Source organism: Myotis davidii, unplaced genomic scaffold (assembly GCF_000327345.1).
Source record: "Myotis davidii unplaced genomic scaffold, ASM32734v1 scaffold228, whole genome shotgun sequence".
Taxonomy (NCBI): domain Eukaryota; kingdom Metazoa; phylum Chordata; class Mammalia; order Chiroptera; family Vespertilionidae; genus Myotis; species Myotis davidii.
In genome coordinates this window covers 2,747,477-2,766,456 of record NW_006300104.1, presented here as the reverse complement: position 1 = coordinate 2,766,456, position 18,980 = coordinate 2,747,477, and the positions used below count along the sequence as shown (strand labels likewise).

Below are 18,980 nucleotides of genomic sequence, written 5' to 3'. Positions count from 1 at the left end.
TTCATTAAAGTGATTCAGTACAGTTACACACCAGTTATTAGTGGAAAGTGTAACAAAACTGAAGTCTGTAGCATCAAATTCTACGCAGGTGACCTAGGAGTTTGCCAAGCTTCTGTCTTACCATCTACGCACCAGGTGGAGATGAGAGAAAGATGGAATTTGCTTGTGGAAGCTCTAGTCCAGGGGTGGGCAAACTTTTTGACTCGAGGGCCACAATGGGTTCTTAAACTGGCCCGGAGGGCCGGAACAAAAGCATGGATGGTGTGTTTGTATGAACTAATATAAATTCAAAGTAAACATCCTTACATAAAAGGGTACAGTCTCTTTTTTTTTTTAGTTTTATTCATTTCAAACGGGCCGGATCCGGCCCGCGGGCCGTAGTTTGTCCACGGCTGGTCTAGACACTATTATAGATAAGAAAATCAAGACAGCCCTAGCCAGTTTGGCTCAGTAGATATAGCGTCTGCCTGTGGACCGAAGGGTCCTGGGTTCAATTCCGGTCAGGGGCATGTACCTTGGTTACAGGCTCCTCCCCGGCCCAGGCCCTGGTCAGGGTGCGTACCAGGTTCAATTTCAGACAACGGCACATGCCCAGGTTGTAGGATCAATCCCCAGTAGGGGGGCGTGCAGGAGGCAGCTGATCAATGATTCGTTCTTATCATTGATGGTTCTATTTCTCTCTCCCTCTCCCTTCCTCTCTGAGATCAATAAAAATATATTTTTTAAATGTAGACATCTTCAAATAGAATGGAGCCTATATCAAGTACATCTCATTAGAGAATTTCACAAGCAATTCAACATGTTTCTATTATGACAGCTCTGTGAGATATGTAATATTAATAATGATAGTTGTTAATCTAGAGCTCACGATAGGCTAGGCATACCTCTAACTGCTTAACATCCTTTGACTCAATGAACCCTCATAATAATCCTATGGTCTAGACCAGGGGTGGGCAAACTTTTTGACTCGAGGGCCACAACGGGTTCTTAAACTGGACCAGAGGGCCAGAACAAAAGCATGGACGGAGTGTTTGTGTGAACTAATACAAATTCAAAGTAAACATCATTACATAAAAGGGTACGGTATTTTTTTTTTTTTTTTAGTTTTATTCATTTCAAACTTTAAAAGGAGCAGTGGAAAAACTACTCCCTGTCATAGGCTACCAATGAATTTGAATTGGGGCCGAAACCGGTTTGGCTCAGTAGATTGAGCGTCAGCTTGTGGACTTAAGGGTCCCTGGTTTGATTCCGGTCAAGGGCATGTACCTTGGTTGCGTGCACATCCCCAATGGGGAGTGTGCAGGAGGCAGCTGATTGATATTTCTCTCTCATTGATGTTTCTAACTCTCTATCCCTCTCTCTTCCTCTCTGTAAAAAATCAATAAAATATATTTTTAAAAAAAGAAAGAAAGAAAACCAAGACAGCCCACCAGTGTTGCTCAGTGGATGAGCATCAACCCATGAACCAGGTGGGGTGCATGCCTGGGTTTCAGGTTCAATCCCCGACTGGGGGAGGGGAGGGAAGGGGGGACGACGACGACTTCATGCAGGAGGCAGCCAATCGATGATTCTCTCTCATCACTAATGTCTCTCTCTCTCTCCCTTAAAATCAATAAAAAATGTTTTTAAAGAAATAAAAAACCCAAGACAGACAAATTAAATGACTTGTTAAAATCACAGACCTAAACTGCCAAGATTCAAACACAAGCAATATGGTTCCTATGTGTGACAAAACAGTATGTGTCAGTAAACCACCTGTCAATTATATATTATCCTCCGGACCTCCTTGCAACCTATATATAAAAAAATTAAATCCTGCTCTAGCCAGTTTGGCTCAGTGGCTTGAGCATCGGTCTGGGGACCAAAGGCTTTCAGGTTTGATTCCAGTCAAAGGGCATGTACCTCAGTTGCAGGCAATTCCCCCAGCCGAGGCCCTGGTCAGGCATCATGCAGGAGGCAACCAATTGATGTGTTTCTCTCAACATTGATATTCCTGTCTTTCCCTCTCTCTTCCACTCTCTCTAAAAATCAATGGGAAAAGGTCCTTGGGTGAGGATTAAGAAATTAATTAATTAAAAAAAAATTAAATCTCAAGGAGTTAAGCAAGGTATTTAAAACTATAGCTAGTGACTAAATCAGAATTATAGCCCAGGTCTGTGACGCCAACACACTTCCACCAGGCCACAGTGACTGCAATGTAGAAGAAACAGTACTCTCAATTAATTGATGAAAAGTGTCCAAAGTCAGGGAATACAGGAGCAGGACATGCATTGAGGGGTTTGTGTGAGGAGGTTATGAGTGGAGATGACAAGGGTATAGAAAAGAGAATGATGAGATTCTGACTAGAGACCTTCCCCCAAACTTGCTGCATCAGGTCTCATGTATCTTGAAGCTGAATACCTGCACCACACATGTCTGGAACCTGGTACTCACTATCCAATGTCTTTGCTATGCCCAATCTCTATATATTAGCTCCACTGTAATGACTCCATATTTATGGAGCCAGTTTAAAATGGTCACGTTTATGAATGCAATGTCTTAAATTCCAGAGATGGTGAATATGTCAAGGCATCTAAGAGATCTTCTAATTTAAAAAAAAAAAAAAATCAAGGTTACAATGCCAAAGACAAGCAAATGGCAATAAAATTGGGAAAGTTTCCTAAAACAATCAAATGTCAAAAAAAAAAAACCCAGCTTTATCCTGAAAATATAGTTATGGGACTGATAAGTAGAGAATGATGTTTATATAAAGGCAAAGAAGACTTATCATGGAAATGAAGGGGAGGTGGCTTCCCTAAATATTTTCTTGAGCCCAAAGAAATCACTAGAGATTAAACCATTTCACATAAAATAATAAACTTGTATCTGGAAAACAAAAAATTATCAAAAGCAGGAGGAGGAGTTCAGACCCAGAACAATTTATCATAGAGAAACCAGACCAGGAAAAGATATACAGAATTGCAGGATAGAAAGAACTACAGCTGGGGGGAATGGGAAGGAAGGTAGAAAACTACTATAATGTTGGGATCCAATCAGAAAACAATGAAATCTGAAAAGTTGGGAGACCAAATCAACAAGTTATCACAATCATGGGAGAGGGAAAAGATGGAAAAAATAGCCAGGAAACTATAATATTCCTGATATCTTTCAGTAAATGGGCTTTAAAGTTGTTAAATATATATATATATATATATTTTCAGAAAGAAACTTCCATGTTCAAAAACACCCAGAAAACTAAAGAGAGATTTGACCATGAAATTTTCATCCCTGAAAACCCCAGGTAAAATTAAAACCATAATAATATGAACATTAGAAGAAAACTACTAGTAGTAAGGCTCACCCTGCTTCTATTTACTGACACACACCGCCCGTATCACTGCAGCGTCTCCAGTGCTGAGCACTGAGTCAACAAACTCCAAGCTGCTGCACGTCCCCAACATTCCCTCCGCCTTCCCCAGCCTCCTGACCCGCATTGCCAGGAGCCTCACACCACAAGGACTTTGGACTCCCCCAGCCTTCAATCGCCATCACCAACACCAATGCAGTGTTTTGTTTTGTTCTGCTGTGAACTGGAGGTGGCAGGTGCTTCGTCTGGCTCAGAACTCGAGTCCATAACAAAGATCCTCATCACTGAACTTTGCTCTCCGTGAGGGCAAGTGGCTCATCATTGCCAGACCAAGGCATCCCCTCCCACTGAGAAGGGCTGAGTGAGTTCAAAGCCCAAAGGCTGAGGGTTTAGATGAGAAGCGCCCCAAGGCTGGCAGCACACCTCCCTGGGGGTGAACTTGGCTGCCTGGGCCTGTGGTCTCTGTGGGGCTGGATGGACCTGCTCTGCCTGTTCCTGAATCTCTGGCCTCTGCAGGTGCTTTCTTGGTCAGCTCCCACTCACAGGACCCAACACTTTCGACTTCTGTCCCTGTTTTCTTTTCCTGTCTGACTCCTCTTTAGCGTGGACTTCTCCTCGTGCAAAGCCTTCCTTCAGCCCGTGCCAATGTTGCACTGTGGTTAGAGTATTGGCATAAGCACCAAAGAATCACAAGTTTGATCCCCAGCCCATCAGGGTGCATGTGGTAGGCAACTAAGCAATATATCTCTCTCACGTCAATGTTTCTCTGTCTCTCACTCCCCTCCCTCCCTTCCATTCTCTCTAAAATTCAAAGGAACTCCCAGCCAGTTTGGCTCAGTGGATAAAGCGTCGGCCTACGGAATGAAAGGTCCCAGGTTCGATTCTGGTCAAAGGCACATGCCCGGATTTTGGGCTCGATCCCCAGTGTAGGGTGTGCTCCCCAGTGTGGGACGTGCTGGAGGCAGCCGATCAATAATTCTCTCTCATCACTGATGTTTCCATCTCTCTCCCTTTCTCTCTGAAAGCAATAAAAATTTTTTTAAGAAAAACAATGGGAAATATCCTCTGGTGAGGTTTTGGGGGTTTTCTTTGTTGTTGTTGTTGTTGTTGTTTTTAAATATATTTTATTGATTTTTTACAGAGAGGAAGGGAGAGAGATAGTTAGAAACATCGATGAGAGAGAAACATCGATCAGCTGCCTCCTGCACATCTCCTACTGGGGATGTGCCTGCAACCCAGGTACATGCCCTTGACCGGAATCGAACCCGGGACCTTTCAGTCCGCAGGCCGAAGCTCTATCCACTGAGCCAAACCGGTTTCGGCTGTTGTTGTTGTTTTTTTTAAGCCTTCCTTCCAAGACTCGGAGCACATGCTCTCACCACTGCTTTCCATCGCTCTTTCCCACTGTGCTCTGAAGGCAGGGATCAGTCTTGGCCATCTCTGTGCTGGTGTCTGGCACAAAGTGGGCATCAGGTCAATGTGCCAGGCCAGCCACTGCACCGGGAAGACACTCATTGGGTAAATGGTGGTATGGTGGATGAATAAGAGAGAGTAAATGAAGGAAAATGGAAGGTGGTTTGGATTAAAGTTTGATTTGTTGAAATGTTAGTTCAAGCTGAAGAAAATGACAAGTTACTAGTATTTTACAGCCTTCAAGTCTTGACAAACAAAAAAAACGACCTGTAAAATTGCACCTACTAAAGACTATTGAAGAGTGTTTGAAACTACTGGTTTTAACACAAGACACTTAATCTATTATAAATTTACAAATTGCACAGTTCATGCTTGCCATGCACAGAACCGCAGCCACAAGCACCAAAGAAAAACTGTAAAAGAAAAGTAAAAGCTGGCAAGTCTACAGGGTTCACTACATGTGCCATGGAGAAACAGCAAACACCAAGAGAAAAGTTAAAGGGGAAACTTACAATTACCTGCTGGTCTGAGGGAATAAATTCAAGAGCTTTCTGGATAACACGGCAGCCATACATTTGCAGTGCCAATGACAGGACATGACCTCGAATCCGTTCTGCCAAAGCCAGCTTCTGTTCAAGGCTGCCAAACTAGACATAATGTTTGGGTGAACACCATTACTTAGGTAGAAGGAAAGAAACCAGAGAAAGCAAAGCATTCGTTATTCTGTATAAACCATTGGTATACCTCCTTTAGCCTGGTCACTATGATTAAAACATTTTGTTTAAAAAGCCTATGTTTTTGCCCTAGCCCTGTGGTCGGCAAACAATGACTCGCGAGCCACAGACGGCTCTTTGGCCCCTTGAGTGTGGCTCTTCCACAAAATACCACGTGCAGTCGCACATGTACAGTGTGATTGAAACTTCGTGGCTCATGCGCAGAAGTCGGTATTTTGTGGAAGAGCCGGTATTTTGTGGAAGAGTCGCACTCAAGGGGCCAAAGAGCAGACTGGCTCCTGAGGCGCAGTTTGCCGACCACTGCCCTAGCCGGTTTGGCTCAGTGGATAGAGTGTCAGCCTACGGACTGAAGGGTCCTGGGTTCAATTTTCGTCAAGGGCACATGCCCATATTTCGGGCTCAATCCCTAGACATCGATCAGCTGCCTCCTGCACACTCCCTACTGGGGATGTGCCTGCAACCAAGGTACATGCCCTTGACCGGAATCAAACCTGGGACCCTTAAGTCCGCAGGCTGACACTCTATCCACTGAGCCAAACCGGTTAGGGCTCTCCCTTCCTTTCTGAAATCAATAACATATATATTTTTTAAAGCATTTGTTTCTTCAAGAGAATAGTTTTCAGTCTCTGATTATGAGGAACAGTTTTTAATTTTAAAAAAATTTCTCAGCTATCAACAGTAGTGGTTTCATTATTAATATCTGTCAAACAAAAATATGTCATTCATCAAAGCTGCCATGTATTAGTACTATTAAATAAATCTATACTTGATTAATTACAAGAGCATTTATGTTTACTCTAAAATAATAATACATGTGGTAGACAGCATTCATAGGGCTTTACAAAACGTCTGGGGAAGATTCAAGGACTTCTTACAGAAAATCAACAGCACTTTAGAGGAATGTGAGGTCCAGGGATTGAAAAGTTCTTTCATCTATATGAAATTTAAGCCAAAGCACATATGGGCACTCTGTTTTGAATTAATGTTCAATATCATTCCAAGAACTGATATGTATTATCTATTATACAATGAAACTGAGTCAGGAGGAAAAAGAAAATCAAAAGGTAAAGCTGCACAATATTAAAACTCTTCCTAGAATGATTTTCCATCTTGGCTTTTTAGTTTTGTTTGAATAGCATAATCATGAGACTCAATAGACCTTATGCCCAACCCACTCATTTTCTATACAAGGGAAGTAAGGTCCACTTTCTCTAAGTCAGGGACCTTTTTCTAGCTTGTCCCAAATCACATGGCTGTAAGCCACTGTTTGTTCAGCTACCACTAGCTACAGAGATCTGGAGCTGGAGCCTCCTATATTTTTCTACCTATGACAAAAATAACAGTGAAAAGATATTCTATATCAAAATTACAAGTCATGTTTAGGTTGGACTCTTAGTCCATAGCTGGCGAATTAAGTGTCAAAGAACTTAAGTCTTTACGAGACAAGTTAGGCAGATATAGGCTGAGCCACTTTTTAAATCTTCACATAATTCAAACAAAGTAATACATAAGAAGCTAACAAATTTATTTTGTTCTGCGGCAAAGACGTACAATTCCAGTACTTTTCCCTTGTACTCATTTCTTCACCTCAATGTTTCATTTCTTTCTGGATTTATAGCTTGGAGTTTTTGATCCCAGTGCACCAGGGCTACAACGGTAAGCCAATAATCCCGACCTTTCTAAGAGTTTAGTTAACTAAGGGAACAGACCTAACCCAACAATCTCATTAATCCTTTCCAAAGACAATGATAACAGAGGTGGCCATTATTCACATTCATGGAGGAAAACTAAGAAACCAAGGCCGAAGGATGACCCAGTAAGTGTTTAACAATCTTCACGACTATAGTTTATGATGAAAAACAGTAGAGTTGGTGTTCAAAGATAATTCTCTAGGAATTCTAAAAAAAAAAAATTCAAATTCATTTTTTAGAACACTTTATTGTGGTCTCACTAAAATTATCTTACAAGAACTATTTCCTCAAAAAATTACATTTTAGTAAAACTATTCTAACAACCAGAAATAACGTACTAGAGATGCTAAATGGGGAAAATGATTCTCCAAACACAGTTCTAAATTAGACTGGCATCATCTGCTGCAAATGAATTGGAAAACATTTAAAAATTCTTTAAAAAGCCCACACACACTTCATTTTGAGGACTGGAATGGGATGACAATTCTAAAAACAGCCAATGAAAATCAAAATGCTCTGCAGAGCCTCTAAAGTCAAAGGATAGAAAGTACAAAGGCTTACTTCAAAGAACTTCTGAATGACGTAATTTCCAAATACATCCACCATTAGCTGGTAAGCGGCCTGTAGGATTTCATTGAAGACAAGCTGGCGCTCAGCTGGTGTGGCCCGCTCTAGTTTCAGCTGAATGAATCTGAAGTGCGAAGTAAAAGGGGCAATCACAGCATTTTAGAAAGACTTGGAAATAAATAAGAATTAGCTCAATTTGTATAATGAATCATTTCTGAAAATATATGTGTGTACATTTACACAGGTGCAGGTGCACATGGGTGCACAAATACAATTGTTATTTAAATGAATCCCTTGAGCTCACTTAATTGAAGAATTTCTAAAAAGGAAAAAATGTTTATAGTGTGAAGTATACCCTAACTTAACTGAGCTTTTAAAAGTAGATTTAACCCCTAGAGTGCCAGGGAGTGCGACTGCGCTCCTCCTATCTTTCGCCAAAAGTGCTGGGAGTGCTATCACACTCCTCCTGCAGTGTCGCTATTAGATACTAGTAGTTCACTCTTTATGTGGGAAAAAAAAAATTAAAAACCTTAACTCAAAATGCCTTGGCAATTTTAGCATAGTTCCTAGGATATTAGTTGGCACTCAAAGGGTTAAGTGTGAGCATATTTCATTACAGTAGAACATATGTACAAAATTGTAATTATATGTGGGTTTGAGGCGAAAAGGGGAAATAGGAAAAGAGAGGAGAGGGTGAAGATGGGCATAACACAGGAGAACTTTTTCCTTTAGAAACCAGTCCCACATTAAAAGGATCAAAGCTTATGGTCCTTGCTGTATTATTCACCTCATACTCATTAAGGATGGGGAAAAGTTGTTATAAATGTCTGAAGTAGTGGCTACTCAATCTGCCAATCTAAGTAACAATTCTTTGATTCAGATGATTATCAGAAAAATCATGTTGTCTTTCAATCTGGTCTACAGGATCCAAATATGAGAAATCCTTGCCCAATAGCAAGCTGGCAGAACTTAGTGAGAAAGTAGGTTTTATAGAAGCTGTTTCAGTGGGCACAGTCAGAGAGAAAGAGAAATGGAGACAAATAGGAAAGGATGGGCGACATCATAATTATGCTCTCTCCCCAGGACCAGAGTTCCTTTCTGTGAAGCCGAATGAATAGTCAAACAGGCGGAAGTAACCCAAGCTAAATTCTGTTTTTGTAAGAGCTGCTTCTCTCACTTCTATGCAGACTATCACTTCTATAGAATAAAACAACAACAAAAAAGTGATGGAGTTGTCTTAATCCTGAGCAGCAGAGGTCCAACTTATATCTGAGTAGCTCTTAACAGGGATTCAAATAGCAAACATGTGCAGATATATGCTTTGTGGTAGTGTTTCTGTTTCTTAAATTGTAGCCCTTCTGTGAGGTTCTCATGAATTAGAAACATCAGGCTAATATTTCAGAAAGGTAAAATGGCTTGTTTGAAAAAGAAAGTTTATTTTAATTATGCATGTGATCCCAACTTCAATTTCTAAATGGTTCTTTTCAATCACTTGTGTATCTGGTGACCTTCATAATCCCAGTTTCTTTAAAATAATGGAAAGTACACTAAGAAGCAACTGCTTCAATTATTTTATAGCAATTTACTTAGTGTGTATGTATTTGAGGAATGGAATTTAAGGCATTAAGATTTCAGTTACCTTAAGTGCCAAAGCCAAGTCCTCACCTGGACCCATGCTGGTCTTGGGAAAATTCCATTATATGCCCAGCAATTTCCCGCAGTTGTAAATTGGGGTACCGGTTATTTCGAAAATCTTCCAAAAGCCTGCTCCTGCCAGAGGGCATGACATCAGACATTCCATATCGCAAACGAGAGGAAGAAAAAAGGGTGCTGCTAGGGCTGAAGAGGCTGGAGGCACTGCTCGCACTGCGGTACTTGGCTTCCGCGCCTGGAGCAGCAGAGATGTATCTTCCACTGCCATTTGTGAGTCCTCCTGTTGGTTACAGAACAGGAGAACTCAAGACTCATTCTTAAAGAACTTTGTTCCAGAGTGGAAAAAGCATCCCATACGTGAAAGCCTACATCATCTCTGATTCCTTTTCAATTCTGTTGCTTTTGTATTAAGATTAAATTCTATTAGTGCCACGACTTCCTAAGGGCAATTCAGCAAGCTAAAAAGAAACATTAGCACAAACATTATCTGGGGGAATGCTTTTAACCACTGATAGGATACTGCTAGCAAAAATGGAGGAACAGTTAGTGAAGCCATTAAAATTCCTGCCTTGTGAGCCAGAACCTGAGCACCAAGAATCAGAAAACACAAAATGCATGGAGACTTGAGTGGCTTTCCATTCTGTGCTCTGTGGAGATTCTTGCCCTTAGTGAATAATCCCCACTCTCCCATCTGAAACCCACCCCTTAAAAAAAATTGGGTTTCCAGATTTGCCTGTCTTATAAAGAAAGCCACCAAAAAAAATCTTTGAAGAAATGATTCTGGTGCTGAAAAGAAGTCTAAAAATTATTAAGGCACCTTAGGCCAAGGATTACACATCAGGGGTAGAAAAAAAGGACATATGCTTTGAAATAGGTTTTCAAGTTCTTCATCAGGAATGGCAGCTCTTAACACCTTCTGTTGACACACAGCCTGAAATGATCCAGTAGCAACAACTTTCATGCCACTGATATTGCTGCTGTGACTGATAACCAGGGAATAATAATTGTAAATTCCTAAACAAGTAAAACAAAGATAAGACCAAAAGGCTTATCAAAATGTAAAGCAGCCCTGGCTGGTATGGCTGTTGGTTGGGCGTCACCCCATGCACCAAAATGTGATTTGATTCCTGCTCAGGACACATGCTCGGGTTGCAGGCTCGATCCCTTATAAGGGGTGTGCAGGAGGCAGCTGATCAATGTTTCTCTGCCCCCGATCCCGGCTCCCTTCCTCTTTCCAAAAATCAATTTAAAAACTAATCTTTAAAACAACTATGTAAAGCAGAGTAAAAATTATATTGAGTACATATATTCCCAATATTGGCGTAATTTTTACATAACATAAAAAGAATGTAACGCCTTTTATAAAATGAATGTGAAGCCTTTTCTTCTGCCGCACCCCCCCCTCTCCTTTTAAACAAAAAAGTAAAGTAGGTAAGAAATACACATAAACCAAAAACAGTATGTAGATGAACAACAATTCAGGATCCAAGAGAAAAGTCACTTAAGGTGAACTTCTTTCTTCATGAGTTTTAATGAATGTCTGATTTGGAGATTAATGGTAGCTACAAAAATATACCCAGCTTGGATTTCTCCACAGAATTCTAGGGCTCATCTTCAAACTTCTGAGTCTCAATGAAAGTGATGAGACCAACTGGAAAAGGCTCAAAGTGTTAAAATTTGTAAAACATTTATATTGAGCATTTGTCCTAAGCCAGGCTCTCTGATAAAGAAGCACTTTAGTAAAACGTTTAGAAAGATTTTAAATTCCCATGTATATAACAGAGCATTAAGGCCCAAATGCTCACCCAAAGACACAAACAATCATGGCCAGAATTGTCACAGGACTCTTAATTTCAGAGTCAGTGCCCTTGCAACTAGACAGGTCCATTTTCAGACTCAACAATATCAAGTTTGCTTATTCTAAAGGACACTGTTATTCTTGTCAAATTCTACAGTATTTCTTAATCCAAACGGAAAACATTCCTTTAAGAAAAGAAAGAGAGGGGTTTATAAGAAAAGAGAACAGTAGCCATATGTGTGTTCTTTATTCTGTTTCAGAAGCAATACTTTCTTCCCTGACTTGAGATTGGGGGGAAATGGGCAGAGATGGCACTCAAGTAGGTCACAGGTACTGGGAAAGTGTGATAATAGCAAGTAAGATGCTTAAGGAGAAGAAACTAGCATGAACACACAACGTTTTGAAAATAATTTCAAGGTATTTTAAGAATCTGTCACCAAAAAAAGCACTTAGGGAAAAGTAACAAATCAACAGAGAAAAGAACCGAATTCCTAAAAGGCCCGACACATATCCTTATAACAAGATCCTTTGTGACAAGATTTAATGACAGGAACCAATCCTGAACTCTGCCCTATTTCTACACCAGGGGTCCTCAAACTGCGGCCCGCCGAAACATTTATCCGGCCCGCCGGGTGTTTTTGCCACAGCTACCTGTTGCTTAGCAGCCGACTAGTTTTTTTTAAACTATAGTCCGTCCCTCCAACGGTCTGAGGGACAGTGAACTGGCCCCCTGTTTAAAAAGTTTGAGGACCCCTGTTCTACACTGATATGAGCCAATAGAATACATTTAATGTTTACACTTAATGTTTCATCCACAATTACATTTTCTGTTACTGTGGCCAAAAAGCATACTGACTAATGCCTAAGACCAGATTCACTGACTGGAGTACATCATGTGTAAAGTCTAAAGTAAAGTTTTATAAATTTGTTCTGAGGTTTTGATTTTGAGTTCTGGACTCCTTGGATGCCAGGCTGCATACACAGAGCCACATACACACATAACATACGTACATACAGCTTTTTTGTTATTGTTAATCCTCATCCCAGGCTATTTTTCCATTGATTTTTAGAGAGAGTGGAAGGGAGGGGAAAAGACAGAGAAACATCGATGTAAGTGATTGGTTTGCCTCCCGCACGTGCCCAGACCAAGGCAAGGGAGACCAGGGCCGGGGACTGAGCCTGCAACTGAGGTATGTGCCCTTGACTGGAATCAAAACCTGGACCCTTTAGTGCGCAGGACGATGCTCTATCCACTGAGCCAAACCATCTAGGGCTACATACAACTTTTGTTACTGAGAAAGTAAGTAAACAAATCTAAAAAAGAAAAGAAATGTTCCCAGGTACTACATTATAATCAGCAAACTGACACGGTCACAGGCATATTTGCTTGAGCCAACTAATTTTTCTGTAAATATTCAACCAATGTAGGTTTTTGTTTAAAATTGTAGTTTCCTGATTGTTTATGTAAAGGTAACTGGAAAATAGTAAGCCATCAGTAAGTATCTCCTTTAGATGGGTAATATGCAGAAATGTTTTTTCAAGGGCACCATGGATTACACATCTACGTATTCTTGTAACCAAACTACTATACACCTGGAGGTGACCCCTAAAAGTGTTTGAATTTGCAATCCATTTTAAAATAAACATTTCACACAGGGCCTCCAAAGGAGCCTCTTAGTGATCTCATCAAGTTTTCCCAGTATTCTGACATTCCACAGACATTAAGGGCTTAAATGCTTTGTTTAAATTACTATATGCAGGTTTCCAGTTCATATGTAAGAAGCTTGGAAGTCACCACTCCATCCTAACAGCAAGTATAAAGCTAAGAAGACCAAAAAATCAGGAATTCTTCTTGGATCCTTAAAAGAAGGAAGAACAAGAGCAAACCACTGCCCCCAAGACTGGAAAGACAGGCGAATACAGGTCATACCACAGCTTACCAGAACAGGAGCTCAAACAAAACCATCGCCAGAACCAGTACTGAATAGGAACACCTGCACTGCAACTGACGAATTCCTAGAGGCTCAGTGTAGACAACTCTGAAAGTTTTAACTCCAGGGGGACCCAGTTATATAGGGAATGGGGAGCACAAGTGCACAATAAATATCAGAGAGAATTTTCCTCAGGCTTCTGGCAGACTGAAGGGAAAAGAAACAATTCTGAAATATGCCAGAGAACTAAACCTTAATTAACAAACCCTGTCGTCTGGCGAAACTAGTAAACCAGAGCCTAACCTGCAGGGTTATGATCAGAGATTAACTGACCTGGGAAGGGAAACATGTAAGTCCAGCCTACACAAACCATCCTGCCCCATGGGGGTAGGGGGACTGCCACTAAGAAACGCTTGTGTGCCCTGGCTGGTTTGGCTCAGTGGATAAAGCGTCAGCCTGTGGAGTGAAGGGTCCCAGGTTCGATTCCGGTCAAGGGCATGTACCTTGGTTGTGGGCACATCCCCAGTAAGGGGTGTGCAGGAGGCAGCTGATCGATGTTTCTAACTCTCTATCCCTCTCCCTTCCTCTCTGTAAAAAAAAAAATCAATAAAATATATTTTTTTAAAGAGGCAAAAAAACCACAATTTGAAGATAAAGAATAATCTGAAATATGCATGGCAAGGATATTGGAGTTTCCAGACCTGGAATTTAAAACAACTATAATTAATATGCTAAAGACTCTAATAGATAAAGTAGACAGTATGCATAGAACAAGTAGGCAAAGTTAGCAGAAAAAGGGATTAAGAAAGAATAAAAAAGAAATGCTAGAAGATAAAAAACAAAACGAAGAATGCCTTTGATGGGCTTATTATCAGACAGGACACAGAGAAGGAAAGAGTTGGAGGTTATATCAATAAAATCCTCAACAACCAAAAAAGCCGAAACCGGTTTGGCTCAGTGGATAGAGCGTCAGCCTGCGGACTGAAAGGTCCCAGGTTCGATTCCGGTCAAGGGCATGTACCTGGGTTGCGGGCACATCCCCAGTGGGAGGTGTGCAGGAGGCAGTTGATCGATGTTTCTCTCTCATCGATGTTTCTAACTCTCTATCTCTCTCCCTTCCTCGCTGTAAAAAATCAATAAAATATATTTTTTAAAAAAAACCAAAAAGAAAGAGAACATGAGGGATATTGGCCGATAATTCTCTTTCACTGTGTTGTCTTTATCTGGTTTTGGTATTAGGGTGATGCTGGCTTCATAGAATGAGCTGGGAAGTGTTCCTTCTTGAATTTTTTGGAATAGTCTGAGGAGGATATGTTTTAGTTCTTCCTTGAATGTTTGGTAAAACTCCCCTGTGAAGCCGTCTGGCCCCAGGCTTTTGTTTGATGGAAGCTTTTTGATTACTGCTGCGATTTCCTCCATAGTTATTGGCCTATTGAGATTTTTAGATTCTTCCTGGTTAAGTTTTGGAAGGTTGTATTTTTCTAGGAATATGTCCATTTCCTCCAGGTTGTCTAGTGTGTTGGAGTAGAGTTGTTCATAGTATTTGCTAACAATCCTTTTTATTTCTATGGGGTCTGTTGTTATTTCTCCTCTTTCATTTCTGATTTTCTTTATTTGGGTCCTCTCTCTTTGTTTCTTGGTGAGCCTGGCTAGAGGTGTATCAATCTTGTTCATCCTTTCAAAGAATCAGCTCTTGGTTTTGTTGATCTTTTGTTTTTTTTGTTTTTTTTTCACGAAAAAAAAAAAAGATTATAATGTAATTATTTTAGGTAATTCACAGAAAGTCTCGGGAGCTGGGACAGTGTCTGGAGTAGGATTTGAAGCTTGGTTTGTCCTGTTGTATTTCTATACTCTCTCGCATAGCTGAAGCAGTTCACTCATCCAGAACCCACGCGTTCTTGATTTTTGTCATAAGGGTGTATTGTAGCAGCTAATAAGCTCACCAAATACTTCCCTCAATATCATTAACTAATAAAGAATTTAAAGATTAAAAAAAAAAAGAAAGAGAACACTAAAAAAAAATTAAGAAGTACAAAATATCCATAGACTGTGAGACAACTACAAAAGTTAGAACATACATTATGGGAATATCAGAAAGACAAGAAAGGAAAAAGGAACAGAAGTATCTAAAACAATAACAACTAAGAATCTCTCCAAATTAATGTCAAATACTAAACCACAGATCCAGGAAGCTCAGGGAACACTGAGCAGCATAAATGCCAGAAAAACTACAGCTAGGCTTATCATCTTCAAAATACAGAAAATAGAAAAGACAAAGAAAAATCCTGAAAGAAGGCAGAGGGGAGGAAAACATGACAATAAATTACATCTCACTTCTCCTCAGGAAAAAAAAAATGCAAGCAAAAACAGAGAGGAGAGCCCTGGCCGCCCCTGATACAGGAAGGTTGTAATTTTGATTCCTGGTCAGGGCACATACAAGAATCAGCCAACGAATGCGTAAATAAGTAGAACAACAAATCAATGTCTGTCTCTCACAAAATCAATAATAAAAAATAAAGTGTTGATAGTGAAAAATACTACCAATCTAGATTTCTGTATCCTGCAAAATTATCCTTCAAAGGTGAAGAAATGCTTTTTCAGACAAACAGATATTGAAGAAATGTGTTGCCACTAGGCGTGCCTTATAAAAAATGCCTTATAAAAAATGTCAAAAGAAGTTTTTTAAAGAGAAGGAAAATAATACAGTTCAGAAACTCCAATCTATATATATCAAAAAAAGAAGAGCATCAATGAAACTTAATGACATAAAAATAAAACTTTAATTTATTCTGAATTGATCTGAAAGTTTGTTCAAAATAATAGTGACAATGTGTTCAATTATGTATGCTATGTTTATATCACATTTATGTGCTTATCTATGTAAAATGAATGACAACAATGGATGGAGGAACTAGGGTTGGTTTCATATTATAAGGTATTTGCACTACTCGTGAAGTGATTTAGTCTTATTTGAAAGTGAACCTGGATTAGTTGTAAATGTATAACACAAGCTCTAGGGCAACCACTAAAAAAACGGTTTAAGCCCTGGCCGGGTAGCTCATTTTGTTGGAGTGGCATCCCAATGTGCCAAAGGTGCAGGTTAAATCCCTAGTAGTCAGGACACATACAGGAAGCAACTAATGGATGCACAAATGAGTGAAACAATAAATCAATGTTTCTGTTTCTCTCCCCTCCACGATTCCTCTCTCCCTAAAAATCAGTCAATAAATAAGAAATGTTTAAGTTTTTAAAAATAAAGTATAACTAATCTGTTAAGAAATAAAATAGAATCATATAAAAGCTTACATCAAACCACAAAAGACAGAAAAAGTGTGAAAGACAAATATAGGGACAAAGAACAAAAACCAACAAATAGAAAACAGTAACAAATATGGTAGACATTAATCCAACTATACCAATTATTTTAATGTCAATGGTATAAATGCACCAACTGAAAAGTAGATTAATGTTATCACAAAACACATTCCATCTATATGTTGTCTACAAGAAACCCACCTTCAAAATACACATATAGATTTAAAGTAAATGATTATTAATAAACACAGAAAAAAAACTTAACAAAATCCAAACCACATTCATGAAAAAACTCTTGAAACAGAATGGAACTGAGCCTAATTAAAGGCATCTATGAAAAAACCACAATGATCATACTTAAAAGCAAAAGAGGAACACTTTGTCCCCAAGATTAGGAACAAGGCAAGTATGTGTGTTCTCATCTACTCTATTTAACACAGTACTGAGGTTCCAGCTAGTGAAATCAGGCAAGAAAAAGAAATAAAAGGCATCAAGATTGAAAATCTGTCTTTATTCACAGGTGACATGAACCTATATATAGAAAATCCTCAGAAAACCACCCAAAACTATTAGAATAAATAAGTACAGCAAATTTGTTGAATACAAGATCAATATACAAAAATCAATTGTATTTCTATTAACAAGCAGAAAAAAATCTAAAAATAAAACTAGAATACAATTCCACTCATGATAGCAAAAAAATAAGATATGTAGGAACTAATTTAACAAAAAGGCTTGTTAGACCTGTACACCAAACATTTCAAAACTTAGCTGGGGAAAATGTCGTATGCAAAACGATGAACTATCACCTCACATAATGTAACTCAAAATGGATCATATACTTATTTATAAGAACTAAAATACTAAAACTTTTAGAACAAAACATATAAGAAAACTTTAAGAAATTGAGCTGGCGAAAGATTTCTATACCAGAAAGCATGATAAACTGGCCCTCATCAAAATTAAATTATTACACTTCCAAAGACACCATTTAAAAAATGAAAAAACAAGCAAAAGACCAAAAGACTTCATATGCAAAACATATACCTGGTGAAGAACTTGTATCCAGAATATATAAAGAACTCTTACAACTCAGTAATAAGACAAACAACCTGAATCAAAAAAATGGGCAAAAAATATGAGCAGACATTTCACCAAAGATACATGAGTTGTTAATAAGCACATGAAAAGAGACTCAGCATTTTTAGTCATTAGGGCAGTGATGGAGAACCTTTTGAGCTCGGTGTGTCAGCTTTGAAAAACCCTATCTTAACTTTGGTGCCGTGTCACATATAGAAGTTTTTTGATATTTGCAACCATAGTAAAACAAAGATTTACATTTTTGATATTTATTTTATATATTTAAATGCCATTTAACAAAGAAAAATCAACCAAAAAAATGAGTTCACGTGTCACCTCTGACACGTGTGTCATAGGTTCGCCATCACTGCATTAGGGAAATGGAAATTAAAACTACAATGATATACCATTTCATAATCACTAGAACAGCTATATTAAATAAGACAAATAAGAACAAATGTTGGTGACGGTGCAGAGAAAATGAAATCCTCACACATTGCTGGTGGGAATGCAAACTGGAACACTAACTTGAAAAACAGGTTGGCAGTTTCTTTAAAAGTTTAACTTAAAAAAACAACATATGTATCAGCAATTCTACTCCCAGAGAAATGAAAGCAAGCATTCGCTCACAGAAAGACTTGCATACAAATGTTCATAGCACCATAAACTATTCTTTATTGATTTTAGAGAGGAAGGGAGAGGGAGAGAAAGATAGAAACACCAATGATGAAAATCACTGATCGGCTACTTCCTGCATCCCCCCCGCCTCCCCCAATGGGGATTGAGCCCACAACCCAGGCATGTGTCCTGACAGGGAACCATGCCGGTCGGGCATAGCAGCATCCTACCTAATAAAAGAGAAACATGGTAATTAGCCATACGGCTGCTACCCTTCCCATTGGCTAATCAGGGTGATATGCAAATTAACTGCCAGCCAAGATGGCAGCCGGCAGTCAGGCAGCTGACGCGCACAGGGAGGCTTGCTTGCTTCAGTGACGCTTCTCCGCAAGCCTTGCTGGCCTCTCAGCTGCACTCTAAGCAACATTGTAACAAATATAGAAGCTAAACAAAACCCCTGGCTTCAGCCAGCAGGACCGCAACATTGTTTCAAATACAGAAGGTAAACAAAGGCCAGAAAACTGCTTTCAGCAGCAGAGGTCTCATAGTTGGAGCTGAGCCTCAGAGCTAAAGCTGGCCCAGAACAAAAAAAAAGGAAAAAAGGACAGGTTGGGAGCTTCAGTCACCCGCCAGCCTGAAAATGGCCTTCAGCCCCTTACCAGACTGGCCAGGCACCCCCGTGGGGACCTCCACCCTGAAGGGTGTGTCACCAGCTGCAAACAGCCATCATCTCCTCACCCAGGTTGGCCAGGCACCCCAGTGGAGACCCCCGCCCTGAAAGGTGTGTGACCAGCTGCAAACAGCCATCATCCCCTCACCCCGGCTGGCCCGGCA

The 18,980-nt window shown here is 39.8% G+C and overlaps 1 protein-coding gene across 20 annotated transcripts in view; it reads right to left on the bottom strand.

Moving 5' to 3' along the window:
- Positions 1 to 18,980, bottom strand: part of PUM1 (pumilio RNA binding family member 1) — a 131,649-nt gene that overhangs the window by 15,178 nt on the left and 97,491 nt on the right. For 18 of the 20 annotated variants that reach the window (XM_015572280.1, XM_006776466.2, XM_006776465.2 and 15 more), the window contains 3 exons: positions 9,417 to 9,684; positions 7,746 to 7,875; positions 5,272 to 5,406 (listed from right to left, as the gene is read on the bottom strand). In XM_015572280.1, coding sequence (XP_015427766.1) covers positions 5,272 to 5,406; positions 7,746 to 7,875; positions 9,417 to 9,684 — 533 coding nt within the window. The remainder of the gene's footprint in view (positions 1 to 5,271; positions 5,407 to 7,745; positions 7,876 to 9,416; positions 9,685 to 18,980) is intronic. The other 2 variants (XM_006776467.2, XM_006776470.2) reach the window with 1 other exon arrangement.